This window comes from Stegostoma tigrinum, chromosome 16 (assembly GCF_030684315.1).
Source record: "Stegostoma tigrinum isolate sSteTig4 chromosome 16, sSteTig4.hap1, whole genome shotgun sequence".
Taxonomy (NCBI): Eukaryota; Metazoa; Chordata; class Chondrichthyes; order Orectolobiformes; family Stegostomatidae; genus Stegostoma; species Stegostoma tigrinum.
In genome coordinates, this window is record NC_081369.1 from 21,534,060 (window position 1) to 21,546,996 (window position 12,937).

Below are 12,937 nucleotides of genomic sequence, written 5' to 3' on the forward strand. Positions count from 1 at the left end.
TGCTAAGTTTACAGATGTATATATGTACGTACATATGCAGGCTATATTGATTGCAGTGTTTGTATGATAAACATTCTATGCCATGTTGTTCACTAATGCATCCATGTGATAGAATATCTTCTATCATATCAGCAATTAGCTGAAAATCCATTTATCAGGCAAATATAATCATTTTACGTCAGGTGATTTGGCTCAATTTCAGTTGTTAAATGTTGAACATACTATTGTGTCTGAATTTTCATAAGGGCAACCTCTGCATTTTTGTCAAAATATGCTGGCATTTACACTATATTTCAGCCTCCTCTCACTCTCCTTTCTAATTCTTTTAAGCAACCCCTTTTTCCAGAATTCCCACCCTCAAAACATGATACTTACTATGTTAATGGATGGTGAAGGTGATGGAAATTGGGATGAGTTCCAATTTCCATATGCATGATGCATGGAGGCAACTATATACATTAAAATGCAACTGGCTTAGGCTGATCTGACTTTTTGCTGGTGAGTTACCCAAGTAAATTATCTGTCTGTTTAGACTTGGAACGGGATGGTCTAAAGCTATTGTATGGCCTTTCGGAGAGGTAGGGTTCTTCTTTGGAGAGAATATGGGAGATGTAATCAACACTTGGAGAATGTTAGGCTGGCCTTTAGAATAGTTTAAGGTAGACATGTGTGAGTATAAAGTGCATAAACAGTTTGAAGCTGTCAAAACAGCTGTTAAGGAGTATAACATTCCAACCTTTTAAAAATATTTGGGGTTTGGGGAAGAAACTATCTGCTGTATTTGAACAAAAAAATCAATGCTTGTTAATGTAGTCACTCTGCCTGTTGGCATAAGGCTGAGGATTATCAATACAGGATTAGTACTATACAGCTGATTTCATAACCTTGAATTATAACAATGAGGTGTATTTCATTAACAGCTCTAAGTAGTTATAAACTAATGGGATTATGAATTCTTAAATTTTGCAAATACAGGCTGTCTGAGCATGATCACCATGCTAGCCACTGCAAACAGTTAATTAAATGTGCAATCGTAACAGTTCACCAGTCATTGGGTGCATTACCAACATAACTAGCATCACACTGGTAATAAGACTCACATCTCACTAGTATTCACCAGTGTGTGCTGGCAAAATAAAATTGTTGGCTTGATAACAATATCGTGTTGGAGGCAAGCACCACTCATGTTTATTGCAAAGTAGCAGCATGAGATAGCTAATTTCACCTGTTATTCAAATTTTAAGATATTTCCCCTTTCCAGGGTTGTCAGAGGTTGACTGGGCTCTGTTCGTGACAAAAATAGCCACATGCCCTTTTGTGAGTTTGCGAAATATACATTGTGATGTTTTCATTTACTTGGTCATTCCCACACCGGATAGTTTTGATAGCCCCTATCTTAGTATCAAGAATGTATGTTGAATAGATTGCTAGGGCCCTATTAATGAGGTTGTGGATAAAACTGATCTTTTACCTGCTGAAACATAGGAATCTCAACAAGTGTACTAACCATTGAATGTGTTTTTTTGGTGCTTAGTAGTGAATCCAATGTTAAGTTTCTCAACAAAATAATCAAGGAAAGTGTTGTGACGGGGTTAGATAGAGGGGCTTATGTAGATATGGAGGGCATGAGGATCCATTAGTGCTGAGTGGAGGGGTATAGTTTGGCATGGGACTATGACGGTACATTGGAATTGTGTTTTCGGTTCAGTGGGTGTGAGGGATGAGGCCTGGAAGGTTGTTCACTATATCTTAAAGTATAGGTACACCTGTATAGGTCCTTACAGGCCAGCTCTTCATCTAGCAGCCTCCATTCTATTTCCAGGGTCACCCACCACAGCTCCCATAAAGCCCAGCTTCCCAAATCAGAATCTGAGCTTCCAAGGCAACTTCTCCCAGGCCAGGTCTCGAGAAGCAAGAATTACCTTGTCCCATCCCTGGAGTTAAAACCTAGGTCTTTTTTTTAAAAAACTAAATGTACAGAGTGCACAAACTCTGAAGTCTTACACGTTGACAAATGTCAAGATTCTTAGAATAGAATTCCCTTAAGTATTTAAAAAAGATAGATGCATGGTTGTGGAGAGGAATGGTCACAATGGGATTAGTTTTGGATTGTTCTAATGAAGAACTGGTGCCAGCTTGATGGTCTTTTTCTATGTACAACTCTTTAACTCCTAGGTTCATCCTTATTACATCAGTTAACTCATGTAAAGGAGCAAATCCCATATATTAGGATCTTGAGACATTAGATAATTTGGAAATTCTAGAAAAAAATCTCCTATCTAAATAATCTTTGAATGTTTCCCTTAAAATGTCCCAATTTTGAACTATGTTGTACAGCTTCTGGCCCATTTTGCACTCTCTTAGGTCTTTACTCACCCTCACAAAATCAGAGACAGGATGGTTTCACAATCGTAACTGGTGCTTGATGGAAGATGCAGTTGTAGTTAATTGGGATAAGTGTACAAATGTTTTCTACCAGACTCTGTTTGTGGGATATATGGTAACTTCATCCAGAACTTCATTAATTGCTGGGTGGCTATGAGGGACAGGCACCTCTTTAAGATTTAAACGATTGCCTGAACATCACCCTCTTATTATCCCATCCAAAATACAAAAACGTCCCTTAGCAAAAAAGCAGATAATCTGCCACCTGGGTTGAAGTGAAGTTTCACATTGTATTAAGACATGGGGTTAACTTTACTACTGCTTACTTACCAGTAAAAAGGCTGGACTAACAAACTTCCAGCAGAGCCTCCAATAGAGACCTGGTTTGAAGCCGGTCATTCGCCTGATATCTTCACTGAATCTGTCAACTCCTAGAGCATAAGCAATTCCAAAATACATTAGAACATCAGCTAGATCGTGGGTGGGACGCTTAACCATCCTTTTCAATTTAGTTGCCACAGAAACAATGCCATTTTATTTCAAATCACAAAAGACATAGCAATCTAATTGCCCACTAGCAAGCGAACATTATAATTTCTGAACACATTCTCTACATGCAAGGAACCAGCTTTACAAAAGGATATATGGTCAAAACTAGAGCTGAGTTTCCTTCACTTAACACTGTCTCAAGGACTAATTCGGCAAAGAATAAAAAGTGGATGAGAAGTTGAAGACAGCTTGGCAGCTTTCTAAAATAAACAAACTCTATATATTACCCTTAACATCCTCAGGGTAATTCCTTCAATTAAATAGAAGGGTTAAAACATATCAAGGAGATAGATTATTGAACAACAATAAAACAAAATGAATCTAAAATCAGACCAAATTGATGTAACTAACAAGTAACCCCTTGGAAAAGGGAGCAATCCAAAGACTTCAAATAAGAAATAATTAGGCAAATAATTTCTGCAAACACAACTCCACATCCTGAATGAATGAGTTTGAGCCATTTATCAAAATGGAGAGAAAATGTTGACCAACATTAAACGTTAAGAATTACTCAGCAGAATAAATCTGAGAAATGCACTTGAAAAGGTAAGCATCTTGCATGGCAAAATAACTTGTTACAACCAGCTACAACTATGAGAACTAATGTCTCATTAATTTGAAATGCATTCATGTCCTGTCCTCAGCTTATGGTATTCAAGTCAAATATTTAATTTCTCCAAGAGCTAATGGGGAAATCAATTCATTGCTGAGATTAAACAATTTGCAAATCCATCATGAAACATTTGCTTTGCACTTATTGTGATTATAGCGCAGAACAGTAATTGCAAACTAAAGCATTGTTAAACTGTCTGCACTGGGTTTCACACCAACCATCAACATGCGATTAATTTGAGGACTTTGTTCCCAGTACATATAAAGTGTAGAGTATCAGCTGTACCAATTACACTGCAGCGTTTTTTTGCATTCCTAAAAAGGAGCAGAAACAGTGTAACAGTGTAAGCCATTGAAATAAATGATGCAACCACACACAATCCATTTAGTTCCTCATTAAGGCAAGATTGTGTGTTTTGGATTACTTATGCAATATCATTGAGTTATTTCAACTCATTTAGCCTGCTGCACATTGATTTATCACAAATGTGATAACTCTGGTCTACAAGAAATGTGAAATTCAGGCGTATGAAAACTGAATTGATGCAAATGCTGTAAAAGTTTAACTTTCTGCCATTCAACAAAACTTCAATCCATTTTCATCTTAGACTTCATAAACTGCCATTTGGAAGGAATTAACTATAAGATACGCAGTCAAATTTTAAATGCACATAAAGCAAGCTGTTATAGTGATCCCAATCTCAACTACAGGCCTGAGTAGCAAAACAGTAAAAGTTAAACTGAGACTGGTAATTAATCTTTTATTTTAAATGGGATTTTATTCAGTATATTTAATTAAAAAAATATAAATAACTTGCCTTGTAGGTTTCTGTGCTTTCAAGGTCTGGCAGCAGCTATCCCTGAGCAAAGCCATCCTAAAGGGAGATCTCCGACAAGCATGTAGCTCTTTGTGAACTAAAGTAACCAATTCATCTTTCAGGAATGGGCTCTGGATGTCTTTTCTTTCTTAAACTAGTATGGTTGATAATATACTTCTAGTCAGAAATGTACATGCACATCCTGTCTGACATCTTGGAGATATAATAGGCCAGATTCTTGAACTTTTAATGGGCATTTATGTTATTACTTCATGGCCTGTTGTTCTCAAATCAAGTTTTAAAAGCCAAATTAATTATGCACCATTTTTCAATACAAGAGAATTCCAACGCATTTTAAAATAATTTATGGAATCACTTTCTCACACTTTGTGGTAAGTTAATTTATCATTGTGGCATTCGAATAAAGAAAAATATTTTTAAAAGTATTTTATTTACAAGGGAATGCTAACAGTTACAAAGAAGTTAAGACTTATGATATTTGACTAGACTAATAATGCATCCTGAATGATAAATTGATGTTTAGAAGGCCAGGGACTGGATTGTTATTTGTCAGACTGAAAATACAAACCTTATTTCTGTTACTTCAGTTATTTAGTGCAAACACAACTTCAAACTGTTTCAGCTGGATTAAGATTTTTCTTAAGGCAAGTTATCCTAGCAATTCATGATTAAGCTGTGACTTTCAGAAAACTATCAACTTGAACAGGTAAATGGAATGTGATGACCCAAGATTATAGTATCAAAACATTTTAATGCTTTCATCTGAAATTCTGTTCATACTACTTTAATTTAGATCATAATTTATTTAAAGTGAAAGATTATGCAGTAAGTATCTATTCAACACACAATGAGAACCATATGGAACAATAAAACTGACTCAACGTTGATGTAGGTATGTAGGTCCTGGATCCATTCTACAAATTGTACATCAACAGCCTAAGGGTCATTAAGGCATCAGATTTTACTCTATTTAGACCTAATCCCCATTGCATTTCTGGAACAAATTGCACTAATAATTTGTATGTTTCCAGAGTGTATATAAAGAGAGAACAATAAGACATGCTTACTGAACTTCTCTCTCCTGAAAAACACATCGTTCATTTTGAAGTATTCCAAACTCAACTCTGTATATTGTTTCAGTGACTGAAGTCCCATGTAAACTGGTTGAGTTTGGCAAGTAGCCAACTGCCCTCTCCTGGTGCTCCATCAACATGACTAAAACCTTATGTATCATAAACCAAATCCTGTAAAAATATTTAAAACCGGCTGCCTTATAATGCAAAGTGCATGGGAATACAATGAACTGCAAGTTGCCCTTTATGCCACACACCATTTTGATTTACCATTACTCCACTGTTGCTGGGTCAAAATCTTGCAAGTCCTTTCCTAGCAGGGATTATGGATAAGCCTACCCTACATGGACTACAACAGTTCAAGAAGCCAAATCATCATTACCTTCTCAAGCAGCCGAGGAGTGACCTCAAAGGCTTATAAAGTCAGAAGGGACATCGATAAGTGATTAGCAAAAGGTCATTTTGCTAGGATGGGAGAATTCAAAGACAGAGGGCATCATTCAGATCATAGAATCCCTACAGAGTAGTAACAGGCCCTTTGGTCCAACAAGTCCACACCAGCCCTCACAGCAACCCACCCAGGCCCATTCCCCTAAAACCTACTTAATCTACACATCCCTGAATACTGTGGGCAATTTAGCATGGCCAATCCAACTAGCCTGCACATCTTTGGACTGCGGGAGGAAACCAGAGCACCCGGAGGAAACCCATGCCGTCACAGGGAGAATGAGTAAACTCCACACAGACAGTTGCCCGAGGGTGGAATCAAACCGGGTTCCTGGCGCCGTGAGGCAGCAGTGCTAATCACTGAGCCACCGTGCCATTTTAATGTGAGAGGAGAAAAAGGACCTGAGGGGTAGCTTTTTCACACAAAGGCACTGCGTATATATATCAAGCTGGTGGTGGAAGTCGTAGATGCAGGTACAGTTCCAACATTTAAAAAACATTTGGATAAATATATGAACAGTAAATGTTTGAGGGATAAGGGCCAAATGAAGGCAAATAAAACTAGTTTCATTTGGGAGGCTTGGTCAGCACAGCTGAGTTAGTCTGAAGGGGCTGTTTCCATGCTGTATGATGATGACTTTCTGTGTAGTATAAATATTGACCTTGCCTGTGATTCACTCACCCCATGAACAAATACATTTTTAAAAATTCAATTACTTGACCCATTACACAGTGATCACAAGGTCAGCTCCATGAACACATGATCAGCTGCAGACATTGACATTCCAAAGCTTAATTTACTCTATCCAGTGTCCAACTTTAACAATGCCACCTTTTGTACCATAGTCAATGGATACAGAAATCAGAAGTGATGTAAAATGGCTGCAAACCCATTTTTTGCTATCACCAGAAGTCCAAATTCCCTCAAGAATGTAACTTGAATTAAAATCATTCTTTGAATTCTAGTCTCAAAGTCAATATTGTTCAGATTGGAGAATGGTAATGTTTGGCCATAGGACACTTTCAAGGGAATACCTAGGGTCCCCATCAAATATGCTAACATAGAACATTACTGAATGCAGAATTATGATTTCCCTCTTCAGGCCAATAATTTGCCAAAGTCTAAAATTCATAAAGGCACATCTGAGACAGCTAAATGACGTGTCTATTTCTACATGAAAACATGAACAAAAGTGATCTACCCAGCTCTTGAGACTACTCTGCTATTCAATGCAAACATTGTTGATATGATTTTGACCTCAACTCTACATTCCTTCATATCCCTGATAATCTTTCATCCTCTCAGTAATCAGAAGCTATCTACCTCTACCTTAAAAATATTTAAAGATTCTGCATCCATTATCTTTTGAGGAAGGGAATTGCAATGACTCTCAACCCTAAGAGACAAATAAAAAGAGTTTCTTCATCTCTGTCTTAAATGACTGATGCCTCATTTTTAAAACTGAGTCCCCAGATCTAGATTCTCTCACAAGAGGAAACATCCATTCCACATCCAGCCAGTCAAGTCCCCTCAGAATCTTATATGTTTATAATTATGTCAATTCTCACTCCACCAAACTCCAAATGATACAGGCCTAGCCATAACAGGCAACCCACTCACTCCGGGTACTAATCTGGTAAAGCTTCTCTGAACTGCTTCCAACACATTAACATTCTAATATTGTACACTACTCCAGCTGCAGTCTTACCAATGCTGTGTTTTTAGTCTTGCCATTCTATACATTCTGCCGATTGCCTTAAATTGCAGAGAATGTTGTATGCTAGCCACACCTAGGGTGTGAACCACACGTGTACTTATGTTGGCAACACTTTGAAATGAAATGAAGCCAGCTTCAAATTGATATTACTTGATACCAATTCATCATCCTGAACTTCACAACATTTCAAGAACTGCCATTCCTTAATTGTATTCTAAAATTTCTCTTCTGTTATTTGTACTTTGTGAATGGTAGACCCAGTTAAATTCATTACCTGGGTAGGTGTTACACAGTTTTGGTTGTTTGACACTAAAAGGTTTCTCTCACTTTGTTGGATAAACTTCATTTCAAATTAATGTTTGCACAGTCTGATGCTGCAAACCTTATGGGAGAACAGGAATAAAACATTTGAGACTGACCCTCATAAATCATTGTTTGGATGTGCACCTTAAAATGATTTTAATATTTCTGTAGTTGGTCTATATGGGAGATTGTATAAACTAAATTATGTTTAAGTAGGTATGAATCACAAACAATGAAAACCCCCCCCAGAGCCCCGTGCCTGCCTGTCTGGCTCTGATCTAGACCCCACCCATCCTGTGCCCTTCTGCTAATCAGACCATAAACATCTTATTGTCAACCTAGTTCCTAGTTCATTTACTAACTCAACAGAAGACCCAAATGTACATTGCAAATAGTATGATATAAATGGATCCTGATTTAAAATTTTAACAAAAAATTGAACTGTCTGAGCCCTGGGGCAAGATATGAGCCATAAAAATTATTTTGTACTTGTGATCATGTCACATGTACATGACATGTTTACACTTCTCTGATTGTGGGTGCACTCTGGCCTGGGCTTTCTGAGCAGCATCAATTATGGTTAAGTTGCTGCTGGACCAATAAATTTCTCTGACAGGACACTGTTGTGTATTACTTTCACAGTGATTTGCATCACAGTCTCCGAGAACTTTCTCAGAGTGGGGTGCAGCAGATTTGGCAAAGACAGGAACATTCCCTTTTTATAGCATGTGCTATCTATTGCATGGTAAGTTTTCAGATCTGGTTCCAACATTAGTGAATTTGTAAAGTAGGTGACTTTGAGGTGGACACGAGTCAGATTGAGTTAAATGGTTTGGCAGGCAGGCTGGGTTAGGATGGGTAGTCTGGTTGGGAACAGAGACTGGTCAGGAGCATAGGTGCTGATGCAATTGAATGGTTGTCAGGACAGTTGGGTGACATGTGGTCAGCCTATAATAGACTAACCATCTGCTTATGGAGTAAGTGGATTGGGCTTGGATTGTCAATGGGTAAGTCAAGATGGTTAAGTGGGGGAATCTGGTCAGGGTAGTAGCTGCAATGTAGTTGAGGATCAGGTAAAGGTGGGGGTAGTTTCACTGGATATTAAGGTTACTTCTGTGATAAGATTTCCTGGATAACTATTCAGGCCTGTACTGCAGAATTATCTGTAGTCTTGACAATTCTGACTGAGAACTGAAGATATTCCTGGAAGATCTTTGGAACAGGAGAATCATTTATTGGAATTGTATTTCTGAGTAATTCTCACACAAACCCATGCAGCAGGGTGCCAAAATGCATTTTCAGCTGTCCCTCCAGTTCCCCAATGAGCCAAAATCTAGAATATTTCACTGAGTTAAAGAAGGAACAAAAATCTAAGTGTTTATTCTTGCATTGTTTGTTTATATTTCAGAGCTGTTTCCTGGAACAACTATTATGTTACAACAATTTGTTAAACTAAATCAGTTGATAAAATGGAAGATATCCATATTGCTGTTGATGTGAATACTTTTTAGGAATGAAGACCTCTTTCGAGCAGTGGTAAGACCTTTTAAAAAAAATTCAATGCATCTTTTTGCACTTTCTTCCAATCTCGCTATGCTAGGCAATGCATGTACTAAATAACAAATGGCAGCCCTAAAAGTAAATACTATAGGAGCCGATAGAAATGTTAGATTCTGGTTTTGAGAGTATTAAATAAGAGAAAACTTGTTATTGTTGAACAATCGATGTTTCAAACATTAGCATAACAATAATAAAAAGGTATTAACCACAGCTATCCCCAAAGCTGTAACAACATCCTATTAGGGCAACTGAAAAAAAGTGTGTTGTTTTCCAAATTGTTGCCTCTTTGTACTCAAATTAATTTGCACTTTTTTGCAGAACAGATCCATGCCTTTTCTAATTTGATAAATGTTTTCAGAACTGCAGCTGTAAGTTGACATGTACAAATGAGAATTTACTTTTTGGACCCAGAATAAAGATTGGACTCATTGCTGAAGTTCTCCTTTAGCTATTGTTCAATGTCACAACAGATATACAAATTCTACATTAGTTACATACACCTGCCCACATCTTATCAGCTCCTGTACATTTGGAACTATTCTAAGTGAGCAAATGTGAAACTAAATGCCTGTGAAGTTATTGAGAAATAAGAAATCTCTAGTCATTAAACTATTTTGCTCTCAGTTGCAAAAATAGGAAGGAAGGATGATTTGATTAATACAAAAACTGTGGACAGTCACGAATCATTCAGTGTATTTGTTTGGAATGAGGAGAAAATGAAAGCAGATTGAACTGTTCATATGCTTTTCCTGAGTGTTTGGATGAATTTTCATTGACCGTTGAACTTGTGAGCTGTTTTTAAGTTGAACTCAAAACAAACTGGAAAGTATACTTGTTCAATGTTTTCACTGGACGTTTAGTGATAATTTGACAACACATCATGGTAAAATGGAATACTATAAATTCTTCCCAACTGTTTGTTTTAAAATTGTCAAGATTAAGATTTTACCACAAGTAATGCGAAACATGCATAAACATGGAGTATTTTGATGAATCTAAATGCATACTTTTTGGACTATGAGCTTGTTTCCAAAGAAAATTGAGAACACCGTTAATCATTTTCTTGTATGTTACAAAGGCTGAGTCATGAATGTTCACAGTGATTGGCTGCTTTGATAATGCATTAATTAATACAACAAATGTCAATTGATTTGGAATAGGCTGCAGATAATTTATTCAACAGAAAGTGCAAACCTCTGTGACTTTGTTTAAGTCCTTCTGTTTATTTTCTATACGATTGTTCAGACTTGTAAAGGTGAAATTGACACTTGCAATTGTACTGTAAAATGCCAATGCAGTACAATTATATGACTTTCATAACTATGCTTAAATCCAAATACCTCAACAATGCTCCCTTTCCTTAAATGCTGTGTTTGCCTCAAGGGCCTTGACAACAATCCCATTGGGTCACTTTGACCACTGGAGTCGTCTTTCCAGTCAAGAGGTAGAGGATAAAATGCCAGATCACATTATCAGCAGGCTTTAATTAATGCTGAGAGCTATAATACAGTATCCTCATTGAAACATCAGGTCATTTTGTGTTGTTTGAAACTTCAACAGCATCAAGAGGGTCTGGTACATCAGACAATTCTCAAATTGGAGCAGCTACATGGCCACAAATGCAGTAATCCTACTGGCATGTGGAAACAAGTCTAGGTTTGAAGAATATCGCTATAATCATCAGTCTATTTATATCAATGTTCAAACTCATTTCAATAACACTAATTAACAAGCGACTGTGTTAAAAGAAAAGGCATTAATATTAATTTTCAAAATCATTGTCCATTTGAAAATATCAGAATAATCATAAAAATGTTATAATTCCCTGCTGTGAAATTGCCCTTTGAAGTGTCTAATTTAGATAATGTGCTTTAGATTTATACACAGAACATTATTGCTTTGGTTTCAACATGCCATCAAATTATGAACCACTTTTTTTTAAATATGGAAGACTATCAATATTGCTGTGATGACGAAATAAATTTCCTGGAACTAATACAAGGCTTTCTAAGGTATATCAACATTCTGTGTAAAAAAGGTTGACAACGAGAAAAACAGTTTTCTCATAAGCCAGGAAAATATTCTTCCATCTCAAGATCAATCAGTTAATGATCAACATAGATCTGGTCTGTTAAAACCCAATATTGGATTTACATATGATTTATGTTTTGTTCTTTATATAACGTGAGTGATTTGAAACTCTCCAATCTAATGAAAAATTGTAATTATCAAACCTTAATTATTTTCTCTCTTCATACTGATTAAGATTAATTTCTAAGTTATTATATGGTTAGATTTGACAGTTCACTCACCTTATCACAACTAAATTAATGACTATGCACATCAGGCTACTTTCTCCAAATGATGTCATTTTTAACATAGAAGTCAACACCTACAACAAGCTTGCTATCCAGACATTAGGAAATCAAGGTATGCTCATTAGAAAGCCTCTTGTGGCTCTTTGATTCTGAATTCTATTTTATCCTTTGTCTTTTCAAAGTGGCAAATTATGACCAACCTGAATTCTCCAGGATAGCGAGAAAAAGATTGGTGTCTCTTCTCTAATAGCGCAAGTCAATGGAAAAATGCTTAGTGTCTTCAGAGATGCGGTTTTGCTGAGTTACACAACCATTTTTCCTACAACTTTGAATTATTCACCAAATACTACAATATGACTTTTACTGTGCCAGAGTACAATTATACAGTTGCAAGACTTTCTGTTTATGCTATGACAACAGTCCAGTATTCTGAAGAATAGTATTCTTATGGATGGAATTATTGCTAGACCATTGTTTGTCCCATTCCTCAACTTCTATCCTTATTAATAAAAGTTACTGGCTACAACACAGCATCATCTTCCTGTTCCTCCCATTCAGAGACACAATGAACAGTAAGGCTGAAAACTAGCTGAAGTTAGCCAAATGTCAAACAGATAATCCAGCTGGGATTTCAAAGTCCTCTATCATAGTTGCCAGTTCAGAATGTGTCATACTATTCAATAACACAGTATTGGACATGCATTATTTACAAAAAGACCATTCTGTTGCTGTGTTGAAAATACATATTGTGGCTTAAAAGCTCAGATTTAAATCATATCTTATTAGCATTAATACAGAAACAACATAATGGAAATCAGATGAAAGTTCAAAAATTGCAAATTTTCTCTCTTGTTCTCCACATATACTGCCAGATTGTTGAGTATTTCCAGCTTCTTCTGCTTTGTACTCTGTAATATTTTCTAAATGAAATTTAAACCCTGTTAGTAATAAAAGGTTAATAGACAACAATTATTGTATACACAAAGGTACAAAATGTTCGCACTACCTGCTATTGCCCTTGTACCATATTTCATTGATATTATACTTATGTTAAAGTGATGTCTAACAGAACAGAATTAACTTGGTCAAATAACAGTTTACCATAAGCCTTTCACTGTTGTATTTGAATAGTT

General features: G+C 36.5%; 1 protein-coding gene across 4 annotated transcripts in view; it reads right to left on the reverse strand.

Moving 5' to 3' along the window:
- The window catches only part of slc6a2 (solute carrier family 6 member 2), a 166,832-nt gene that overhangs the window by 13,113 nt on the left and 140,782 nt on the right, over positions 1-12,937 (reverse strand). For all 4 annotated transcript variants that reach the window (XM_048546354.2, XM_048546357.2, XM_048546356.2 and 1 more), the window contains exon 11: positions 2,716-2,816. In XM_048546354.2, the coding sequence (XP_048402311.1) occupies positions 2,716-2,816 (101 nt within the window). The remainder of the gene's footprint in view (positions 1-2,715; positions 2,817-12,937) is intronic.